This window comes from Sturnira hondurensis, unplaced genomic scaffold, assembly GCF_014824575.4.
Source record: "Sturnira hondurensis isolate 20B ecotype Veracruz unplaced genomic scaffold, ASM1482457v3 Scaffold0019216, whole genome shotgun sequence".
Taxonomy (NCBI): domain Eukaryota; kingdom Metazoa; phylum Chordata; class Mammalia; order Chiroptera; family Phyllostomidae; genus Sturnira; species Sturnira hondurensis.
The window spans coordinates 3109037-3132953 of record NW_028091847.1 but is presented as its reverse complement, the minus strand read 5'-3'; the positions used below and the strand labels follow the sequence as shown (position 1 = coordinate 3132953).

The 23917-nt window shown below is 36.2% G+C and overlaps 1 protein-coding gene across 3 annotated transcripts in view; it reads left to right on the top strand.

Annotated features, from left to right (window-relative positions):
* Positions 1-23917, top strand: part of ATP11B (ATPase phospholipid transporting 11B (putative)) — a 113573-nt gene that overhangs the window by 47804 nt on the left and 41852 nt on the right. For all 3 annotated transcript variants that reach the window (XM_037027617.1, XM_037027616.1, XM_037027618.1), the window contains exons 8-19: positions 2498-2545; positions 4826-4890; positions 7359-7440; positions 10891-11041; positions 16009-16206; positions 16688-16930; positions 17475-17650; positions 18080-18148; positions 19617-19690; positions 19764-19867; positions 22008-22189; positions 23543-23746. In XM_037027617.1, coding sequence (XP_036883512.1) covers positions 2498-2545; positions 4826-4890; positions 7359-7440; positions 10891-11041; positions 16009-16206; positions 16688-16930; positions 17475-17650; positions 18080-18148; positions 19617-19690; positions 19764-19867; positions 22008-22189; positions 23543-23746 — 1596 coding nt within the window. The remainder of the gene's footprint in view (positions 1-2497; positions 2546-4825; positions 4891-7358; positions 7441-10890; positions 11042-16008; positions 16207-16687; positions 16931-17474; positions 17651-18079; positions 18149-19616; positions 19691-19763; positions 19868-22007; positions 22190-23542; positions 23747-23917) is intronic.

Sequence of the window (23917 nt, the reverse complement as noted above, 5' to 3'; positions counted from 1 at the left end):
CTCCAATAACTGAGTCATGGTACTGGGCACTTAGAATACTGTGCTCACTCAGCAGCACGTACACTCAAATTGAGAATACAGTGGTAACGAAACAGTGATAGTTCTTGCCTCCTACAGTCTGTAATCTAATAGTACATTCCCGAAGAGCAGACATCCAGTAATCCAGTAGAATTCCTGGATTCTACTGGAAGAACCCAGTAATTCCTGAAGAAAAGGAATTACTGATTATAGTACTAATAGAGTTTGGCCTTTCATAAAAATACTGACACTTTACCAAAAGCATTGGACTACTTTTTATTGCCATGAGCCAAGTGTAAGTTGATGGGGATTTTTATTGTTTCAGAATTGTGCTAGTATTAAATATTACAGTTTTTAAATTTTTGTTAATTTTGTAGATAATAGTTTCATAGTTTTAAAACTTTGGTTTTAATTTACTTTTTATTAGAAAGGCTAAGTGAATGTATGAATGTAAGTGAATGTATGTTTTGGTGTTCTGCAGAATTTTAGTAGTTTATGCAATGAAAATGTTGAAAATCACTGATTTACACTATCTATAAGTTGGAGAAAACATAAGCTCCCATCAGTAGTGAATTGTTTAAATGTGTTATACAGTAGCCCCAAAATGCAATATTATGTGCAGCCATGAAAAATAATGGTGTGGTTCAGTGGGTTGGGTGTCATCTCCAAACCAAAGGGCTATGGGTCAGGGCAAATGCCTGGGATGCCGGCCAGGTCCCTGGTTGGGGGCATGGGAGAGGCAACCAATCAATGTTTCTCTTACACATTGATGTTTCTCTCCCTCTCTTTTTCTCTTCCCCTCTCTCTAAAAACAAATAAATAAAATCTTTTTAAAAATAATGATGTAAATCTGTGTTTTTGACAGGACAAATTAAGGGAGGGTGGAGTGTTACCAACACTGTTTATGGTATGGCTTATCTTTTGTTTTTTAAAAGGAACATGTTTATCTATATATGCGTGGAAAAAGCCAGGAAAATGTTTTCCAAAATAATAGCAGTGTTTGTATTTGAGTAGTGGGATTACCTGTGCTGGTATTTATTTCTCTGTTAATATCTTCTTTATTTAAATCATTTTATATCAGAAAGATTAATAAAACAATTTTTGCTTGGAAACAAATAAAAGTGTGACTTTGGGAAAAGGGCTAAGGAAAGTGCAAGATGAGTTACTCCAGCATGGAACTGGCATGAACCAATGAGGAATGCCTTGGATGAATGAAGGGAAACAGGAATTCTCTTATTGGAATCTTGCTCAGAAAAATCAAGAGTGGTCTGTATCATCTCTGAGGGATGCCCAGAGAGACTGCAGATGCACTGGTGCATTACATCTAAATCCAAAGTTGAGGCTGGAAACAAGATTGCATAAAATCCACTAAATGGAGATTTAAAAAGAAAAAAAAATAATGCTCTTCTGTGATATAGGCAGTCGAAGCAAGCAGAACTAAGAGATTTGAGAGAAACAATGAAGCCAAAGGGACAAAGCATCTGTGACCTGGAAGTAGAAGGAGTAATATGGGACATTTGATAGGAATGCTTAATACTGCTTTGCCTAGTTAAGTGATTAACATGACACTCTGCTAGAATGTGCTTCAACTCAAAATTTACTTCTCACTGTAGTAGAAAGTCATTGTTCATTTGAATTGACTCTGTGCTATGGAGCTGTTTTGGTAGAAGTTGGGAGTGAGGCCAGGTAATGAAAATTTCATGGATAACTCTAGAAGCTCTGGAGTTCACTGATAGGTTTTTGCTTACTACTCTGTTGCTACCACTTGACTTACACCTAGTAGTTGTTCAGTGAGTATTTGTTGGATGGATGAATGCATGAATAAGTAAGTGAATGGGTCTAATCACAGGAAGGAATCTTATTTAGTAAACTGATGAAATATGTGAGTATTCATTAATGGCTAAATAATGTGTACATTGTTGTGTAGCAATTACAAATTTTCATGATGAAACTAATAATAGTAATATAACATTTAAAGATTTTATTTATTTACTTTTAGAGAAAGGGATAGAGAGGGGAAAAGGGAGGGAAAGAAGCATTTATGTGTGAGAGAGAAACGTTGATAAGTTGCCTCCCGCGTGTGCCGCAACTGGGAACCAGCCTGCAGCTCAAGCGTGCGCCTTGACTGGGAATCAAACCAGCAACCTTTCACTTTGCAGGACAACAAGCCACGCTCAACTAAATGAGCCATGCTGGCTGAGGCAATAATATAATTTAAATCACCATTTTGAAAACACTTTTTCATTGATTACCTCATTCATAGCTGTAGTGAGGTGACAAGAATATTACAATTTTGAAAGTTTAATGACTATAAGTTCTAATGTGATTATTGAACCATTTATATATATAAAAGGTTGGTTTGGTGTCACATATAAGAATAGTGCCAAAAGTATCTAAAGTTTTCCACTTGTTGATGTCATACGTAATTTATCATTGTTTTTTGTTTGTTTGTTTTGTAACATGCTGAATTCTTTGATAGATTCATGGGACGAATGATAATAACTCAACAAATGGAAGAAATTGTAAGGTAAGAATAAATTCACATTGTGGGAGAGACTGAAACTAAGTTAAAGGGATATTAGGTGAACAAGCTGCACATAATGGAAAAGGTTCATTTAAAAGCACTTAGCACTTTATCTTCTAGTAATTTGCAGCATCAGCAAGTGAGGATGAAGCAAATTTCATGAAATATCAAAATAATTTAGGGAGATTATTTGTATACTTGTATTTTTTTAACATTTTATTTTTTTATTTTTTAAAGAATTTATTTATTTTTATTTTTAGAAAGGGGAAGGGAAGGAGAAAGAGAGGGAGAGAAATACCTATGTGTGGTTGCCTCTCTCGTGCTCCACACTGGAGGCCTGCCCTGAGGCCCAGGCATGTGCCCTGACTGGAAACTGAACCGGAGACCCTTTGGTTTGAAGCTCACGCTCAATCCACTGAGCTATGCCAGACAGGGCATTTTTATTTCTTTTTCTAATAATATCAGGTGGTAACATAAAAGGAAGCAGACATTCTTAATCAAATTCTCACCTACTACATTTAAAATCTAGAACACAAAAAATGTTTTATATAATTTTTAACAAGCATAAATGTTTCGGTCTTACTCATTTCAAAATCATTTAGTATAAACTAGAGTATTTAGTGGTCAATTCAGAACCTCTTAGTTACTCTTCTAATTGGTTATTCTGTTTGGCTGGTTGTTTTGGTTTGTTTTCCCTCAATATTCAGGTTAATTTCTGGCTACTACATGACAGGCCTTGGGGTCATTTCCAAGATTTGTTAACAGGGTGAGATTACATCGTTATGACCACGAAGCCAAATTTAAAATAAATATTGGAATCATCCCTTAAACTTCTAAACCAAATTAGCATTTTACCTTTTTACTAAACATATGTTTAATTAAATTGGCTGCTTGAAATAAATCGCTGACATGGAAAGTTGAGTATTTTTTAAATGAATTCCTCTAGACAAGCCATCAAAAATATCATGTATCAGCACTGATTCACATTTTCTATAAACATTAACACAGGAGCATGTTTAATGAACTCTGTCACAAAGTCTTTTGAAGTATAGGGCCCCTGTTTAAATAACTATGACTAGGTTTTTATTTTGATTTCTGTAGTGACTTAATAAGATAGATGTGTGGCTGTATAGTCTGAATTGTATTAGATACTGTGGCTAATAAAAGGAAAGACCAATTATGTTTCCTCAGCCTCTAGCATGGTTAAAAAGTGAGCCATGTTCTTTGTTGAAGCAACCAGAGTATGCTGATGAATTACCTTTTAATTTGAAGCTTTCTGTCAATATATCCCAGTTGTATATGCCGCTCACCACTGTGAGCTGAGTTTTTCTATTCATTGTTAAGAGTCAACACCAAGTGAAAAAGAGCTATTTTGTGGCTCCTGGTCAATTGATTTTGGAATATCCATGTAGTGTGCTCCAAATATGAATAGCTATTAAAAACCATGCTTGTTAATCATGTCCCAAATATCTGGTCCTCCTTGGTTCATTGGATTTTTTTTAGAGTGTTTGGGTTTGCAGACATCTTCAGAATTGGTCCCAATTCTGTTTGATTTGGATGACTTTATAGGTGTGTTTCAGAAAAGCATGAGGGATGTCAACAAAATTTAAGGCTTTTTAACTTATCCATAACAGAGTCTTATCATTTTGCTCTCACTAAAAAAGTACAATTTCCTTTCTAGTTATTTCTTCTAATTTCATATCTCCTTTATGGAGAGAAATTTAAACAGCAAGAAGACCCGTGCTCCAAGAAGTATGCAATGCAAGTAGTCAAGTTGTAGTGTCAGTTGTGCCTAGAAAAGAACTAACTCACTCACGACCTGATGTTTTATAATCCAGAGTAATTTTAATTGTGCAGAACTCATGCATTTATATACAAATCACACTATAATTTATGTCAATAATGCATTTAATTCTCTATTTCCTTCAAAAACTATTTATTAACTTTCTTCAAAATTTCTACCTTCTCTTAAATGGTTTTAAATCATTGCTTAACCTTTTATTTTGTTGTGTTTTATGTTTAAAATTTTTGGAACCAGTCTGGTGGCTTTGTGAGTTTATTTACCAATATAATTTATTTCTGAGCCACTGATCTGAAAGTGACTGCTAAAGCAGGTGTTTTTGTTTTGGTGACTAATACTGTGATCGACCTAGATAATAGCTGAGATTTTGCATTTGTATAGAAAGTAGTGTTGTAACCATAACTCAAGTACTTTCTGTGGAAAATGATGTTTTAGAATTCAACTAAAAATTTAATATACCAAATGCTTTTCTTCCCCCTTAGACCTCTGGGACCAGAGAGTCTCTTGCTTCGTGGAGCCAGATTAAAAAACACAAAAGAGATTTTTGGTTTGTATATTTTGAAAATGTTTAATTATAGATTCATGCTGATGCTTTATATGAAGTATTTTCAAAAGCACAGCATTTGTGGTCTTTTGGCTGGATAACTTACTACTTAGTTAAATGTTGCCTGTGATAATTTTCTTATAAAGATTATGTTAATATAATTTTGGTTGCATTTTTTGTTAATAATCCTGTTTTTTGAGTAATAGACTAGAATCTTGCTCTTATATTTTCTTTGTCGATGCTTGTGAAACTGAGTGCTAAGAAGATAATTCTGGCATTCATGGTAGATGAGAATCAGTATAATCCAGCGACATGAGGTAGTAAACCACCTGTATAATTAATTCCATGGTGATTATTCTTAGATTGGATGGATAAAATTGCTGACTAATTCATTCAACACATTTTCGTTGATATGACTATATCAGGTGGATCAAAAGGATGCATAATGCTCTTGTACTGGAGATCTGTTAGTTAATTAAAAATTAATTATACTAACCAGCTCGTTATTTACTGAATGTTTACAGCTTTTGGGGTGCATCCTCATTCTATTCTTTCATCTGTCTTATCTCTCGCTATGAAGTTTTCTGATTTAAAAAATCCATATACTTTTTTAAAAAAACAAAATTATGAGTGTTGGTGAGGATGTGGAGAAATTGGAATCCTCATACATTGCTGACGGGAGTTCAAATGTTACAGCTGCTATAGAAAACAGTTCAGCAGTTCCTCAATAAGTTAGATATAGAATTACCGTGTGACCAAGCGGTTCTACTCCTAGATATATACCCATAGGAACTGAAAAGGTGTTGAAGCAAAGACTTGTACAGGGATGCTCACAACAGCAGAGTAGTCAATTTGGGGTAGCTATTGAAGCTACCCAAATGCTCATGAACTAATGAATATATAAACAAAATGTAGGATATCCACATAGTGGAAAATTATTTACTTTAGAAAAGTGAATTACTGATGCATGCTACAACATGGATAAATATTGACAGCATTGCGCTGAGTGAAAGAAGCCTGGCACAGAAGGCCACATATTGTGTGATCCCATTTATTTGAAGACCCAGAGTAGGCAAACTCATTAGAAACAAAGTAGATTAATGGGCTGGGTAGTGGAGGGACATGGGGAATGCTCCTCAGTAAGTGTGGGGTTTTCTTTGGGGGTGATGACAGTGTTGTCAAGTCAGGTAGTGAGGATGGTTGCACAACACTGGGAATATACTAAGTGCCACTGAATTGTACATTTTTAAATGATTAAAATGGTAAATTGTGTGTTACATATATTTTACCACAATCTAAAAATAGGAAACCATAATAAATGGCAGAAGCCAGAGAAAAATCTCCAGTGCCAGTGCTTTTAAACCCTGTCATGTAATGCTGTATTTCAACATATTTCTTTAGCAGTAACAACTTTTCTTGCTCTTAAAAGTTTTGTATTTGATTGTCTTTAGTTGGGTCTGCTCTTCTTTGCCTCAGTACCGCCTCTCTCTATTATATCATTCAGGCTCATTTCTGTAACTTTAGTTCCCTTTGTATTTGAGTTATAATTCTGCCTTTAAAGAATAATTCTAATGATGAAAATTCCAAGACAAATCTTAAGGAAGAGAGCATGATGAATCCTACACTGTTGTTCAAATCTTACTACTTATGAATGAGCATAAACATTTATTGATTATCTGTTTCTAGGCATTTTGCTAATTTGTCATACAAACCTCACAATAAATATGAGGGTTTTTGGGGTTTTTTTTTTCTTCATTTAAGGGTGGGGGAATTGAGACTAGAAAGATTAAATAACTTGCCCAAGGGCACTGAACTAGTGAGTGGCAGAGCTAATGTTCTCAAAAGGTCTAATTCCAGCGAAGTTTTTTATAAGGCTGGTCTTACCTGATTTCATTCACTCCCAGTTTTAGTCCCACTGTTACTGTCCTTATTCATCTCAAGAGTCATTCACATGTGCACAGATTTTTCAAATGACCCTGCCCTTTCCTTGTGTTTATTTATTCTGATAGATTTCCACAGTATCTTTCAGTGCTAATGAAATTATGTCTAGACTCCAGATCCTGGCATTCAGGGTTTTTCACACTCTCTGTTGTTCCAATTTAACAGAATGTGCTCTTCCATGTCTGTCTTTGTTGACACTGTTTGCTCTATAATGGCCTTCCCTGCCTTTTTTTCCCCCCAAATCCTCTTCCTCCATCAATTCCAACTCAGATAGTATCCCTTCCATTCACAGATCTCAGTTATAACTCAGGAACAAAAACTCTAGGAGGCCTTCCTCATCCAGCAGTTTGAGCAACTGGAGTTCCTTCAAATGGAATTTGAAAGCCTTTTTAAATTCCAAAAAAGGAAAGCCTAATTGTAACAGCTGTCACAAAATGCATTTTCTTAGATGCTTTCATGTTGGTGAGCGCATTTGTCTTGTGAAACATGCTAGGGGGTTATTTTAAAGAAATATTTTGTTTTGTTTGCAGGTGTTGCTGTGTACACTGGAATGGAAACAAAGATGGCGTTAAATTACAAGAGCAAGTCACAGAAACGATCCGCAGTAGAAAAGTAAGAAAACTGTCTATTTTCATTTATTTGCATATAAATATAGCTGTGGGTGTGCATATTATCTATAAAATATTTTGTGTATAAAATACTTGATACACATAGAATGTCAAGTCAACACAAGGTTACTATTCTTGAGGATAAGGGTAGTTTCTTATATCTTTGTATACATGTATTATTTTACCCAATGTTTACTTAACATATAGTAGATGCTAAATTATGGCTTTAAAATAAATATTATTCAGTAATAATCAGATTAATCCTGCAGATAACAATTATAAAACCTGAACAAAATATTTTTAAAAATAACTATTTGAAAACTCTGGAGAGTAACAGCAACAACAACAAAAGACAGAAACTGGCAAAGAATCTACTCTTGAAAGATGGCATCAACAAGGAGAAACATTTAAGAATGTAGCGTTTTGCCTGAGGGCGCTCTCCAACTCATGTACCACATAGGGCATCAGAGAGCCAGAGTTTTTACAGGCGTTTGGAGAAGACTATGTGCGGAGAGGGCCACAGAAGGAAGTGAACTCTAAAACCTATGCATAAATTATGTCTAAAACCTTGCCTGGCCATTAGGTGTGGGAGAGGCTCCAGTAGGCTGGGCAGTGCAGCAGTATGCAGTAGCAAGCTGAAAGATCTGAACAGAGTAGTCTGTTGCTTCCTGTTGAAGTGCAGACTGTGTGTGGTGTTTGAGTTTAGCCAAGTACTATTTTGGATATTAACCCCTTGTTGGAGCAGATATCTTCTGCTCCAGATGTGGTTGGTTGTCTTTTTGTTTTGTTAGCAGTTCTTTTGCTGCGCAGAAGCTTTTTAGTTTGATGTAGTCCCATTCATTTCTCTTTGCCTTTACTTCCCTTGCCTTTGGGGTCAGATTCATAAAATCTTGTCTAAGGCCAAGGCCTATAAGTTTAGTTACTATTTATTCTTCCATGTAACTCATTGTTTCAGATCTTATATTCTGGTCTTGGATCCATTTGAATTAATTTTTGTACATGGGGACACACTGTAGCCTTTTGCATGTGGCTTTCCAGTTTTCCCAGCACCATCTATTGGTGAGGCTTTCTTTTCTCCGTTGTATGTTTTTGGCTCCTTTTATCAAAAATTATTTGCCTATATACATGTTCGTTTCTGGGTTTTTAATTCTGTCCCATTGGATGTGTATATAGAATAGTATTAGCAAAAAGGATAGCTCAATGGAATGAAATAACAAGTTGAGAAATAGACCCACTCATATATGGTCAACTAATTTTTAACCAAAACATCAAGTAAATTCAGTGAGGAAAATGACGGTCTTTTCAACAAATGATGTAGCAACAATCGGATATCCATGGGGGTACTAATACACTTCAACTTCTGCTTCACACCGTATACCAGTGTGAATCATCTAAACATAAATTTAGATGTTTCATTTTAGATGTTTAGAAGATAAACATCTTTTTCAAGATGAATCATCTAAACATAAAAGCTATCGCTATAGAAGTTTAGAAGAAAACTTAGGAAGATGCATTTATAATCTGGGAATAAGTCAATGTTTCTTAAGGTACAGAAAGCAATAACCATTAAAGAAAATTATAAATGTCCATAAAATTAAAACTTTTGCTCATCAGACTGTTCATTTAAGGAAAGGAACAAGCAAGCTATCAACTGGGAGACAATATCCACAAAACATCTGATAAAGGACTTGTATCTAGAATATAAATAATTTGTAAAAACTCCTATAAATCCACTAAAAAGAAAAACAGCCCAATGAAGAAAATGTGTAAAACATGAAGCAGGTACTTCGCAAAGAAAATACACAAATGGCCAATAAGCACATAAAAAATGTTCAACATCATTAGTCATGAGAGAAATACAATCTGAAACTACAAAGAGATACCACTTACTGGAAATGCTGAAAGTTAAAAAGATTAAAAGTTCCAAATATTGGCAAGGATATGATATGAGTAACTGGATCTTTTCTAAATCTATGGGTCAAAAAGGAAATCTCAAAGAAAACTGTTAAAAATATGTATGTTAAACAGTGAAAATACAGTGTGTTAAATTTTCTAGTATGTATCTAAAGTGAAACAGAACCAATAGGTTATATACAGGAAGAGATTATTATAGGAATTGGCTCAGAGGGTTATGTAGGCTGTAAGGCCTAACAACCTGCCATCTGCAAGCTAGAGAACCAAGGAAAGCTGATCCTATAATTCAATGTGAGTCAAAGGCCAGAGAACCGTGGGGCAAGGTATAACCAGGAGTCCATAGCCCTGAGAACCAGGAACTCTGAAGGCCCAGCTGAGAGAGAGAGACAGAATTTGCTCTACCTTCCCCATTTTTGTTCCATTTGGTCCCTCAGTGGATTGGATGATGCCTGCCTACCTTGGTGAGGACATATCACTTCGTTAAGTCTACTGAATCAAAGACGAATCTGTTCTAGAAACACCCTCACAGACACACTCATAGTGTTTTACTAGCTGTATGGGCCTCCCTTAGCTCAGTCAAGTTGATGCATAAAATTAATTGTTACTGCCCTGGCTTGTGTGGCTCAGTTGGAGTGTCATCCCTGAAAAGGTTGCGGGTTCAGTTCCTGGTCAGGGCACATGGGTGTCCCTAGTTAGGGCAAAAGGCAACCTTTGATTGTTTCTCTCCTTCTTTTTGTTCCCTCCATTTCCTTCTCTCTAAAGTCAATAAGTGTGTCCTCAGGTGAGGATTTTAAAAAATTGTCACAGCACTAAATGCGTATATTAGAAAAGAAATACCAATGTCAGGAACCGAAATTAAAAACAATACTATTTGCAGTTGTTCACCAAAAAAGAAATACCTAGATGTACATCTAACAAAATAGAGGATCTGAATGCTGAAAATTATAAAATGCTGGTGAAAGAAACAAAGACCTAATATTAATCTTGTCTAGTGAAATACTATAATGTTAAGCTAGCCCAGTGAAAAGAAGAGAGATTCTATAGTCAGTTCCTGACCTGTGTGATTTTGGGGAAATTTACAGAATGATTTTTGGGCTTTGGTCTTCATTGAGAAGGATGTAATCTCTTCCTCACAGAGTTTTTATAAAGATTAGACAAATTAGGAGATTGATAAAAGTTGTATAAATCTTAATACTATCTAAATGTTAGTTATTTTTATACTCAAAATTATTAAGTCCTGAAAATATAAAAATCTTAGAATAATTACTTAACACACACACCAAAAAAGTCAGTTACTATTAGTGTTTTGAACAGTAATATAGTTATAATAAATAGGCTTATAATCTTATGTATTGGTTATTTTATTGCTAGTAATTAGATTCTATTGAATGGTCATTTCTGAAAAACAAAGACTCTGTCCTTTAAGTAGCTGTTATAATAGCACATATTTTAATATCTTATTTAATATCAGTATTACTTTCCAAGCCATGTATAGTAACACATAATTGTTATGTTTTATATTCTCTTGTTCTCATTTCAGGTCAATGAATACATTTTTGATAATTTATCTAATAATCCTTATTTCTGAAGCCATCATCAGTACTATCTTGAAATATACGTGGCAAGCTGAAGAAAAATGGGATGAACCTTGGTATAACCAAAAAACAGAACATCAAAGAAATAGTAGTAAGGTATTTTATGGTGCTCTTCACTCTGCTGGAAAGGAAACTATTGTCTAATGAGTTCTTTGGTAGTGACTTCTGATAGGAGTGACCACTATGACCTTCCTAAAACCATTACCACCAAAGGGTGACAAAGGGACACTGCACACCTGAAATCAACACAAAATGTTGAAAGTAAACTGTAAATGAAAATAAAGAGGAACGAAGTAAGTGGAAAAAAAGGACATTGCAGAAGAAGAGTACTGACCTGTTTATACTAGCATGAGGATGTAAGCAATTATGTTTTCTGCGGTGTGACTTGAATAGTTATAAGAAATTATAAAAATTTAAATCATCCGTATTAGTATTCCACTTGAGTGTTATAAATTTAGTTTTTATTCCTGTGTACTGTAAGTGAAATAAAGAGTAAGTTGATTTATTTTTCAATTCTGTCAGAATTATTCAGGGAATCTTACTGTCAGTCAATTACTGTTATGAAGTAATAACACAAATCATGTCGTGCAGAGGATTTTTAAAAAAATATATTTTATGGGTTATGCTATTACAGTTGTCCCATTTTCCCCCCTTCATTCCATTCCCCCTTCATTCCCTACCCACATTCCCCCGCTTTAGTTCATGTTCATGTGTCATCAGTTTCTTAGCTTCTACATTTCCCATACTATTCTTCCCCTCCCCCTATTTTCTACCTGCCATCTATGCTGCTTACTCTCTGTACCTTTTCCCTCTCTCTCTCTCCCCCTCCCACTCCCCTATTGCTAACCCTCCATGTGATCTCCATTTCTGTGGTTCTGTTTCTGTTCTAATTGCTTAGTTTGTTTTTCTTTTAGGTGTGATTGTTAGTCACTGTGAGTTTGCTGTCATTTTACTATACTTGTTTTTTATCCTCTTTTTCTTAGATAAGTCCCTTTAACATTTCATATAAGGGCAAACCCTTACTGATACAGGAGTTCGTCAAGTTAAAGGATGAACTCCTTTAATTGGCCTTATCTGCGAAGCACTTTATCTGCCCTTCCATTCTAAATGAAAGCTTTGCTGGATAGAGCAGTCTGGGATGTAGGTCCTTGCCTTTCATGACTTGGAATATTTCTTTCCAGCCCCTTCTTGCCTGCAAGGTCTCTTTTGAGAAATCAGATGACAGTCTGATGGGTACTCCTTTGTGACTGTCCCCTTATCTCTTGCTGCTCCTAGGATTCTCTCCCTCATTTTAATCTTGGGTAGTGTAATTATGATGTGCCTTGGTGTGTTCCTCCTTGAGTCCACCTTCTTTGGGACTCTGAGCTTCTTGGATTTCCTGGAAATCTATTTCCTTTACCAGACTGGGGCAGTTCTCCTTTATTATTTGTTCAAATAAGTTTTCCACTTGTTGTTGTTCTCCTTCTGGTATCCCTATAATTCAGATGTTGGAACGTTTAAAGATGTCCTGGAGGTTCCTAAGTCTCTCCTCAATTTTTTGAATTCTTGTTTCTTCATTCTTTTCTGTTTGGTTGTTTATTTCTTTCTGGTCCACTGGATTGAGTCCCAGTTTCCTTCCCATCACTGTTGGTTCCCTGTGCATTTTCCTTCATTTCACTTAGTTTAGCCTTCATTTTTCATCTAATTTGCAACCAAAACCAACCAATTCTATGAGCATCCTGATCACCAGTATTTTGAACTGTGCATCTGATAGGTTGGCTATCTCTTGGTCGCTTACAAGTGTTGACTCTGGGGCTTTGATTTGTTCTTCCTTTTGAGCCATAATTTTTTGGTCTGGTTGTGCCTGTTAGGTGTGAGGGGTGGAGCCTTAGGTGTTCACCATGGTGGGGCAACCCAGTCACTAGGTTGTGATGCTGTATGTGGGGAGGGGTCCGAGAGGGAACAATGGCGCTTGCTCCTGTCTTCGTGGGATCTCAGTCCCCTCTGCCCCTTCCCCCAAGCAAACTGGGCCCTTCTGGTGCTGGTTCCCAAGTGGGTGGTCTTGTATACATTCAAGGAACCTGTGGGTCTCTCCAGCGAACTCTCCTGTGAGGCTGGGAGTCTTTCCGGCACCTCAACCCCCACAGGTATTTTCAATTGGTGTTTTGAGGCTTTATTTCCCCGAGCTGGTATCCTGGGCTGTGCGGTCTGTCTGGCTCCCCAGTTTCCCCTGATTTATCTGCGCATGAATGTGGGACCGCCTGGTCAGCCAGTCACCTTGCATACCATGCCCCGCTTCACAGTTGCCATCTCTCTGGGTCTGCCTGTTGCCACCCTGCGCCCAGGTTCTGCCAGCCACCGCCTGCGCACCTAGGGTCCATTTGCTGCCATCTTGTGTGCCTGGGGTTTGTCAGCTGCTGCCTTGTGCACCCAGTAACACTGCCTTTTTTTTTTTCTTCCAAGGCCCCTTTCCTCCCAGCTGCCTCACTTTGCCCCTCCTACTGGGCTGGATAAATGTGTCTATTTTAACTCCTTGGTTGTCAGACTTCCATACAGTTCAATTTTCTGTCAATTCTGGTTATTTTATTTCTAAATTGTTGTTGTCCTTATTTTGGTTGTGCGAGGAGGCACAATGTGTCTACCTACCCATCCATGTTGGCCAGAAGTTTGTTGTACAGAGTTTTAAACTGATTAAATATGGACTACCAACAGAATTTAACATAAAGTTTTGCGTAACTAGTTCTCCAAATTTTACTTCAGATTAAAGTACAAATATTGAAATACAGATACGAATCTTAAGAGACCACACAGCAGATAATCACTGGAACACATTGTCAGTTCCTTTCCCAGAATGCAGGTTAACATTTGGTTTGGTTGTGCCATTGAAATATAGGCTGTTCCTGTATGACCCGGAATTCTAAGAATTTTAAATTCTACCAGTTCTAGCCTGGAAACTATTTTTTTTATTTTTTAAAAATATATTTTATTGATTATACCATTACAGTTGTTCTATTACCCCCCTTCATTCCCCTCCACACCGCACACCCCTCCCCCACCATTTCCCCCCTTTAGTTTACGACCATGTGTCTCAAGTTCTTTAGATTCTATATTTCCCCTACTATTTTTGCCCTCCCCCCATCTATTTTCTATCTACCATCTATGCTGCTTATTCTCTGTACCTTCTCTCCCCTTCTCCTCCTCCCACTCCCCTGTTGCTAACCCTCCATGTGTTCTTCATTTCTATGGTTCCACTCCTGATCTAGCTGTCCTCTTGGTTTGCTTTTGTTTTAGGTGTGGTTTTTAATAACTGTGAGTTTGCTGTCCTTTCACTGTTCATATTTTTCATCTTCTTTTTCTTAGATAAGTCCCTTTAACATTTCATATAATAATAGCTTGGTGATGATGAACTCCTTGAATTTGACCTTATCTGAGAAGCCCTTCATCTGCCCTTCCATTCTAAATTAAAGCTTTGCTGGATAGAGCAATCTTGGATGTAGGTCTTTGGATTTCATGACTTGGAATACTTCTCTCTAGCTCTTTCTTGCCTGTAAGGTCTCTTTTGAGAAATCAGATGACAGTCTGATGGGAACTCCTTTGTAGGTGACTGTCTCCTTATGTCTTGCTGCTTCTAGGATTCTCTCCTTCATTTTAATCTTGGCTAATGTAATTATGATGTGCCTTAGTGTGTTCCTTCTTGGGTCCAACTTCTTTGGGACTGTCTGAGCTTTCTGGATTTCCTGGAAGTCTATTTCCTTTACCAGACCGGGGAAGTTCTCCTTTATTATTTATTCAAATAAGTTTTCCGCATGTGGCTATTTATTTTCCCCTTCTGGTACCCCTATAATTCGGATATTGGAATGTTTAAAGATGTCCTGGAGATTCCTAAGCCTCTCCTCATTTTTTTGAATTCTTGTTACTTAACATTTTTCTGTTTGGTCATTTTTTCCTTTCTTCTGGTCCCCTCCCTTTATTTGAGTCCCAGTTTCCTTTCCATCACTATTGGTTTCCTGTGCATTTCCCTTCATTTCAATTAGTTTAGCCTTCATATGTTCCTCTAATTTGTGACTAAAATCAACCGGTTCTGTGAGCATCCTGATCACCAGTGTTTTGAACTGTGCATCTGAGAGTTTCACTATTTCTTTGTCACTTAGAGTTACCAGCTCTGGGGCTTTGAATTCTTCTTGAGGCATGTTTTGGACTGTTCGTGCCTGTTACATATGAGGGGCGGAGCCCTAGGTCTTCACCAGGGTGGCACAACTCAGTTGCTGGGTTGTGACGCTGTATGTGGGGGCGGGGTCAGAGAGGGGCAATGGCAGTCATCTCTGCTGCTTCCTGCCGCTGGGGCCTGCGTGGTCTGTCTCACTGCTCGGTACTTTGCCTGGTTTATCTGCATGCGAATGTGTGACTGCGGTCAGCCTGCTGCCTTGCACCCTCACTGGGTCCACCCGATGCTACCCTGGCTACCTGGGCACCTGGGGTCGGGGGATCTTTCCTGTCCAACCCTGCTCTGCTGCTGGCTCTGCCCCTCTTACCGGTCTGGTTGAATGGTTAGTTGTTGTCGGACTTCCGTATAGTTCAATTTTCTGTTCTTTTGCTGCATCTTTGTTTACTAAACCTTTGTTGTATTCAAACTTGGTTGTGGGAGAAGGCACAGTGTTTCCACCTACGCCTCTATCTTGGCGGAAGTCCTATTTTTTGAGTTTTAAGAATTACAGTCAATTTTTAGTTATCTGTAGTTTTGAAGAGTAGAAATAGAATGCTAACATATTCCAGAGATTATAATGAAAAATTTGCCAAAAGCAGTTTCAGTCACACCAGGCTTTTTGTTAGCTTTGGAAAAGTAAGAAATTAAGTAATTTGAGTTTAACTTTTTTCCCCTTTTACTTTAAGAGTCTAATGAACAATAAAACTACTAAGGGAATATATTAAAAAGAATTCAGTAAATGAATTTTAATTCATGAGACTGTTCTGTTCAAAATATAGTTAATGGTTTATTTAGACATGCAACTTTCTGATAATGTCTACAATAATGCTGGAAATACTCTCATATTTTCACTTATCAAACAATCATGTTTTTCCTCCAGATTCTGAGATTTATTTCAGACTTCCTTGCCTTTTTGGTACTCTACAATTTCATCATTCCAATTTCATTGTATGTGACAGTAGAAATGCAGAAATTTCTTGGGTCATTTTTTATTGGTTGGGATCTTGATCTCTATCATGAAGAATCAGATCAGAAAGCTCAAGTCAATACTTCAGATCTGAATGAAGAGCTTGGACAGGTAAATGATCCTTTTAATTTATTTTTCTGATTTGTTATTTTTATCAAAACAATACATGTACAAAAAGCAGTAGAAAAGAAAATACTACTAGACTTATACCAAAAAACAGCCCTACTTTGCTCCATACCTAATTTTATTTACATTTTAAAATTTTAAAGCTGTTTCTTCCATTATCTGGTACCTTATTTTTATATAGTTTCCTTCTAGATTTTTGCATTTTAGAAAGTATTCACTGTGCACATAAGACAAAACCCTCGCACTACTTCGTTCACACACGTACCCTGACATGTACCCATTTTGCCTCCCAGCAGACCTGCCCCGATATTGTTATAACACAACTTGGGATTTAATAAATATTTATTTATTGGCATTATCTTGACTGTTTTAGTATTACTTATTTCGGAAATAGAGACCCACTGTTTCTGTTTAACTTAGGACTGTGAACACAAAGGTTTGGGTTTTTTTTGTTTTCTGTCTCTAGGTGGAGTATGTGTTTACAGATAAAACTGGCACACTGACAGAAAATGAGATGCAGTTTCGGGAATGTTCAATTAACGGCATAAAATACCAAGAAATTAATGGCAGACTTGTATCTGAAGGACCAACACCAGACTCTGCAGAAGGAAGCTTAAGTTACCTTGGTAGTTTATCCCACCTGAACAACGTACCCCATCTTACATCCAGTTCTTCTTTTAGAGCCAGTCCGGAAAGTGAAACTGAACTGGTAAGCAAGTTTAAGTTAATAAATAGGAATGTCAGTGGAAATGGTTGTCTTTGTATTAGTGGGGCAAGAAATATGCATTTGAAATGTATATCCTTTGATTTAATACTAAGAATATTTAGTCAGAACCCATTTTAACTTGTCACTTCGTATGTGTTTACATCAGTATTTGGTATTTAAATGGAACTAAGTTAAGGAAAGTTCTTACTGACTTGAAGTGAAGAAGAGTGCTGGAAAATAGAGTTTAAATTTATTTAATACTTTCTGAGACTTCACTTCTTCATCAAAAGAGTTTTCACTTTAACTTACAACTTGGTTATGCCTCCTAAAAAATTGGGAGTCATAAGGAAATGTGACACTTCACTCTTTAAAGTCAGAGCAGCCAGCTGTTACTTAGGCAGTTCAAGATTGTAGCATTGTTATTTTAGGTCATAGGTTACAAATTATTAACTGTGTTTATTTGCATTGTTTAGAATTCTGTTTCTGGTTTCCTAAATGTTAGTTGAGAATAGTATTTATGGTGTGAATATTAATTATGTTTCTACAGATTAAAGAACATGATCTCTTCTTTAAAGCAGTCAGTCTCTGTCACACTGTACAGATTAGTAATGTTCAAACTGATGGCATTGGTGATGGTCCCTGGCAGTCCAGCCTTGCGCCCTCCCAGCCGGAGTACTATGCGTCTTCACCAGACGAAAAGGCTCTAGTGGAAGCTGCTGCAAGGTAGGTTAGTCTGGTTCCCAGATCAGCACATTTTAAGTAAAAATGTGAAAATACTAGAATATTAAATTGTCGGACAGAATTTATAAACACTTAATGGTAGAACTGTAATTTAAATTTTTAAGGAGAATTTGAAATGTGTCATTAATTTTGTTAAGCTTGCAATAGAGTCATGTTTTGAAGTGATCCCTAAAAAATCTGGTTATTATCAAATATGAATAATACAAGTTGTGAGAATATATGTGTGTGTATTGTTTTGGACCCACTCTGATCCTTCAGATTCTTAAAAATAATGCCATATTGAAAGGAAATATTTCAAAATACATCTTAAACTTATGTTTTAAATATTTTTATTCAAGCTAAGTTAGAATGATATATTTATTGTGAAATATAATAATTCCTTAAATTTTAATTTTTTTCTCCAATCCCTAGAATGGGCATTGTATTTATTGGCAGTTCTGAAGAAACTATGGAAGTTAAAACACTTGGAAAACTGGAACGGTAATTTTTTTCTATATTGTAATTTTCTATGTATCAAGCATTTAGTATAGAACAGATAACAGGAAAACTGGGGCCTATAGGCCAAATCTGCCCTACAGCCTGCTTTTGTACAGTCCACAAATTACTACATTTTTTTTCAGATTTTATTTATTTATTTATCTTTAGAGGGGAAGGAGAGAGGGAGAGAAACATCAGTGTATGGTTGCCTTTTGTACATTCCCTGCAGGGAACTGGCCTGCAACCCAGGCATGTGCCCTGACTGGGAATGAAACCACGATCCTCTGGTTCGCAGGCCTGTGCTCTATCCACTGAGCTACACCAGCCAGGGCTAAATTACTACATTTTTAAAGGGTTGTTAAAAAAAAGAAAATGCAACAGGAACTATGTATGTCATACAGAACCTAAAATACTTATTGTCTGGCCTTTTACAGAAAAAGTTTACTGACCCAGCACTAAAATGGTGTTAGTACATTGTGTCTCATTGCAATAACAGTATCTGTTCTGAATCTTTCATCTGTATTTTAGCTTAATGGTTCTTGAATTTATATGTTTATTTTTACACACTTCTGGGTAATGAGTTTCCTGAGTTTCTTCTAATAAAGAAAAACTTTCTTATATTTTTTATTATTTTATCTTTTATCTGTATGATAGCTTTCCACTGTATGATAAATTAGACTATTCTTACTACGTTTGGATCTTTCTTTCATGGTTTTATCAATTTCAATCATCTCAGCTACAGCTGTGCATTTTCAAAGTTTTTTACAAACTAAGGCTTACTCTTTGGCTACCTTCATGTGGGAGCCTGTCTAGCTCATTCTATCAACTTATAAACCATCATTCCAATCAGTCTTTTTCAGCATCGGGTATGTACATCATTGTGTAAATTCATCCAGAATACTTTTCAATCCACACCTAACCCATCCACACAGACTCCTTTATAGCTCCTTAGAAAGGCACTTGTTCCCTACCCATATAAATTATTCTGTCCCAGGTTCAGAATCATTGCTGTAATGAGCCTCCGTTACTCACATGAGTGTGATATGTTTCTCAGGTGGGTCTGAGCAGAAGAAAGAGTTGAGAATCAGTCACCCTTTTTAGTGAGAAAGACATGGAACTGGGCATATCTGGATTTCAGTCCTTGCTCTGCCACTCACAAGTTTATTTGACTTCAGGCAAATTACTTGATCTGTCTGAGTTTAATAGTCCTCGTTTATAAAAAGAGGTAAGACCTACCTCCTCTGGTTCTCATGGGTATTACAGAGCATAAGAAAGTCAAGTACAGGGCATTTGGTGAGTACGCAATAAATATTCCTTCCTTCTATTTCTATAACCAGTCATCTTGAAAATGTAGTTGAGGTTAATTTCATGTTCTAAATTAACTCTTTTTATCTTCTGTAGGGATTCTTTCTAAATATTTACTTAATGTTATTCAAAAAAGTAAAGTTTCGTCGTATCTTTTTTTCATTAGGTACAAACTGCTTCATATTCTGGAATTTGATTCAGATCGTAGGAGAATGAGTGTAATTGTTCAGGCACCTTCAGGTAACCAACCTAAACTTTTATGAATTTTTATTTATCTAATATTAAGAGCTTGATAACTCATTTTTCTTTTTAGGCGAGAAGTTTTTATTTGCTAAAGGAGCTGAATCATCAATTCTCCCCAACTGTATAGGTGGAGAAATAGAAAAAACCAGAATTCATGTAGATGAATTTGCTTTGGTGAGTGCAAATTTCTATGATTTAAAAACTCTGAAAGACACATAAATACATATATATGTATGTGTATATATATGCGTGTGTATGTATATATATATATATATTTGAGAAATTTGGTGTTCTATTTTTGCATTGATTTATCAAAAGTTATAGAATTATGTGGTGGCTCTATATTTGGTTAAAAATTAACTTTAACCTGCTAAAATGTGTCTTCTCTATGAACCTGTTATACTCAGGGCACTTGTAGCTACAAAGACCACTCAAATTACTATATAAAAAAGTGGAGAGAGTTATTAAAAGAATACAGAGGAATTCAAGGATGTGGAGACATTGGAACCCTCATACATCGGTGGTGGGAATTTAAATGATACAGCTACTTTAGAAAATGGTTTGGTAGTTTCTCATGCAACATGGAGTACAATACATGACCCAGCAATTCCACTCCTAGGTATACACCTGAGAGAATTGACAACATATGGCTACACAAAAACTGTTCTCAGCAGCATTACCTGTAATGGCTGAAAAATGGAAGCACCCAGATGTCCATCATCTGATGGATGGATTAAACAGTGTGTCATATCCATATAGTGTACTGTTATTTGGCTATTGAAAGAAATAAAGTACCAATATGGCCTACAACATGGATGAACCTTGAAAAGATTACACTGAGTGAAAGAAGCTAGTCACCAAAGGCCAGAGAGTCCATTATATAGAAATAAGCAAACTCATTGTGGTTGTCAGAGTTGGGAGGAAGGGGACAGGGGTAATGTCTGCTAAATGAATATGGGGTTCCTTTGGCTGTGATGAAAATGTCCTGGAATTAGTTACTAAAGGTAATTATACAACTCTCTGAATTCACTGAAAACTACTGAAATATTCTTTATAAAGGAATGAATTATGTCTCTCAATGAAAGAATGTAGGAGAATCTTTCAGAAACAAAGTATGCAAGCTATGTAGAACAGGAAAATTACGAAGCAGCTCTCAGTCTTAGGACCTCATGATCTCTCACTGCTGCGTTTCTGTGAATGTACGCCATATACTCATCTCTGTCCAGCTGCCTCCTTCACCTGTGGTTTCTTTTTCCCGTTACTCCCAGTATTTCTTTTTCCCATACTTCCCAGTATGGTTCCTTAATTGTTGATGACCTGATTCATCTACCACACTGTGACATGCATGGAACAAAGACATGTTCCACTATTCAGGACAGTGCCAGGGCGTATTTGGCACCCAGTAAACGTTTGGTGTAGAACAAACTGATTAAGTTTATATGTTAATAAACCTCATAGTCCCTTAACTGTTACTTAAGAGAAACAGGTATAAAATTTACAGGTGTGGGTCATTTGTAAGTCAAGGAATGCCACTTTTTAGAAATCTGCTAAATAACATTACATAATATTTTAAAATTTCCCTTTCCAAGTTCTGTTACTAGAACATTTAATTTGGGTTTTTCTAAGGTAAATACATAGCAAGAAAAATGAACTTTTAAAAATAGACTTCTAGATTTAAATACTTTCAAATGTCAACACCATAAAAACTTGACCCCAGTAGGATCAGAAAATTCAATATGTAATTTTAAATTTTGTGTAATTCCAGTTCACCAGTGAAGGTGTAACAGTGCAATTTAAGATCATTCAGTGGCTCTAGAAAAGACTGTTTGATAATGGCCACCTTGCAGACTTCTGTATTTGAATTGTGAATGTGTCATACCATAAACCTCAGGAAATTATGGTTCCCTGTGCTTAAAAAATTCTTTTGAAGTAGGTGGAGGGGATTTGTAAAACAAGAAAGTGGAACCTGGGGTTTGACAGTTGGGAAGGCATCATTGTGGAACGCCCTGGCTTTCCAGGTTTAATAACCACAGAAAAGATAATCTTGTGATCCTGTCTGTTCTCTAATATTCTACAATTCAATGACCTAAATTGTCTTGAGACCATTTTAAGAACTCATCAGAAATTGAAAGACGATAATATATGTTCCATAACTCATATCACTAGGACTTTGTAACACTTTCTATCACTAGATGATAGTACTTTTTAAATTATTTGTAATTGACTTTTGGTAATGGGGTCTTCAGTTTTATTTCAATGACTTCTTGATTCCATATTAGTTGTTTTTGTTTAATTTTTGTCTTTAATTTTTCAGAAAGGGCTAAGAACTCTCTGCATGGCCTATAGACAGTTGACATCTAAAGAGTATGAGGTAATGGACAGACGCCTGTTTGAAGCCAGGACTGCCTTGCAGCAACGGGAGGAGAAATTGGCAAATGTCTTCCAGTTCATAGAGAAAGACCTGGTATTACTTGGAGCTACAGCAGTAGAAGACAGGCGAGTATCAGATAAATGGGCAATATCATTTTTCTCTCATGAGAATTGTTTTAGCTGTTTCTGATTTATGACACAAATTTCACTTATTAACATGTTGTAATAACTTAATATATTTAAAATCAAAATAGAGAGTTAAAGCCTTTTCTTCCAGTTTAGTATGTATAATTTTTCTTCGAGCCAAGTCTACTTTCATCTACTTGAAGTAGATGAAAGATGTATAATTTTGCCTGTAGGTGAAGTTTTAGGATACTCCTCAGTGTGTGCCATACAGAGACTTTAAGCACCTGCTTGATTCTCAAGCCTCGCCCCCCCACGGCCCCCTCCCCTTTGTGCTTCAGGAGCCCCGAACTGGCTGTCGTCCTCCGGACAGCAGCTAAGTTAAAGCTGGTCTGGTTTGTGGCTTCGTTCCTTGGCAAGGCTACCCGTGTTTGAATACCTAGTTATAAAGTATATTTCAAATATTATTCCACTCCAGTAAGACCTTTCTTTCCTTCTAACAGGATTTAAAGGCTCTTTCTGTGAAGTCTCGCTATTTGGTAGATCTGTTTTGTCTTTGTGGCGGTATATTAAAACTGTTTGTTTAAAGATTTTCTTCTCTATTAGCCTGTGAATTCCTTGAGGTCCATTTATTCTCTGTCTTTTTTCCGAGTATCAGTCTCAATGTATGTTTTAATTTCTTGAGTTAAATTAAGTTATGTGAATTAAATTGAATTCTATAAATTCTGTTATATTTTTCTCTGCCTCTTAGATCTGTGGGTATTCACAGTCTAATTTTTAAACTGCTGATCTGAGAGATTTCCTTATCAAAAAGAAAATCTTACAATTTGAAATGTTAGACTTTCTTATAAAATACTTTGTGTAGATCATATATATACTTAAATTGGTTCTGTAAAAATCATCTTTGAAAATATATATATTTTTAATATTTTATTTATTTATCTTTAGAGGAGAAGGAGAGAGGGAGAGAAACATCAATGTATGGTTGCCTTTCGTGCGTTCCCTGCTGGGAACTGGCCTGCAACCCAGGCATGTGCCCTGACTGGGAATCGAACTGCGATCCTCTGGTTCGCAGGCCTGTGCTCAATCCACTGAGCTACACCAGCCAGGGCCTGAAAATATATTCTTAAAAATGAGATTGGAAATATTTTTATGTTACATAGATGATCACTGATTTGGTTATTTCTGTTTCTTCCTTAATGGGAAAAAATTTCAGTTATAGTACTGAACTGAATGTTATAACAATTCCTAGGTCAAGAAGTCTAGAATTTACCTTACTTATACTATTTGATTTATACTTAAAATACAATCAGAAAAGTATTTCTTACTGCTAATTTTGTTATCTTTTATTTTCAGACTACAAGATAAAGTTCGAGAAACTATTGAAGGATTGAGAATGGCTGGTATAAAAGTATGGGTACTTACTGGAGATAAACATGAAACAGCTGTTAGTGTGAGTTTATCATGTGGACATTTCCACAGAACCATGAACATCCTTGAACTTATAAACCAGAAATCAGACAGTGAGTGTGCTGAACAGTTGAGACAGCTTGCAAGAAGGTAAGAATATAATTATGTGGATCATTGAGTTTTGAGGAATAAGCAAACTATGGCCCACTGCCTGTTTTTTATAGCCTATGAGCTCAAAATAATGTTTATATTATTTCTTGGGTGAAAAAGAATCTAAAAATAATATTTCATGTTGTGAAAATTATCATATTTTATTCATTG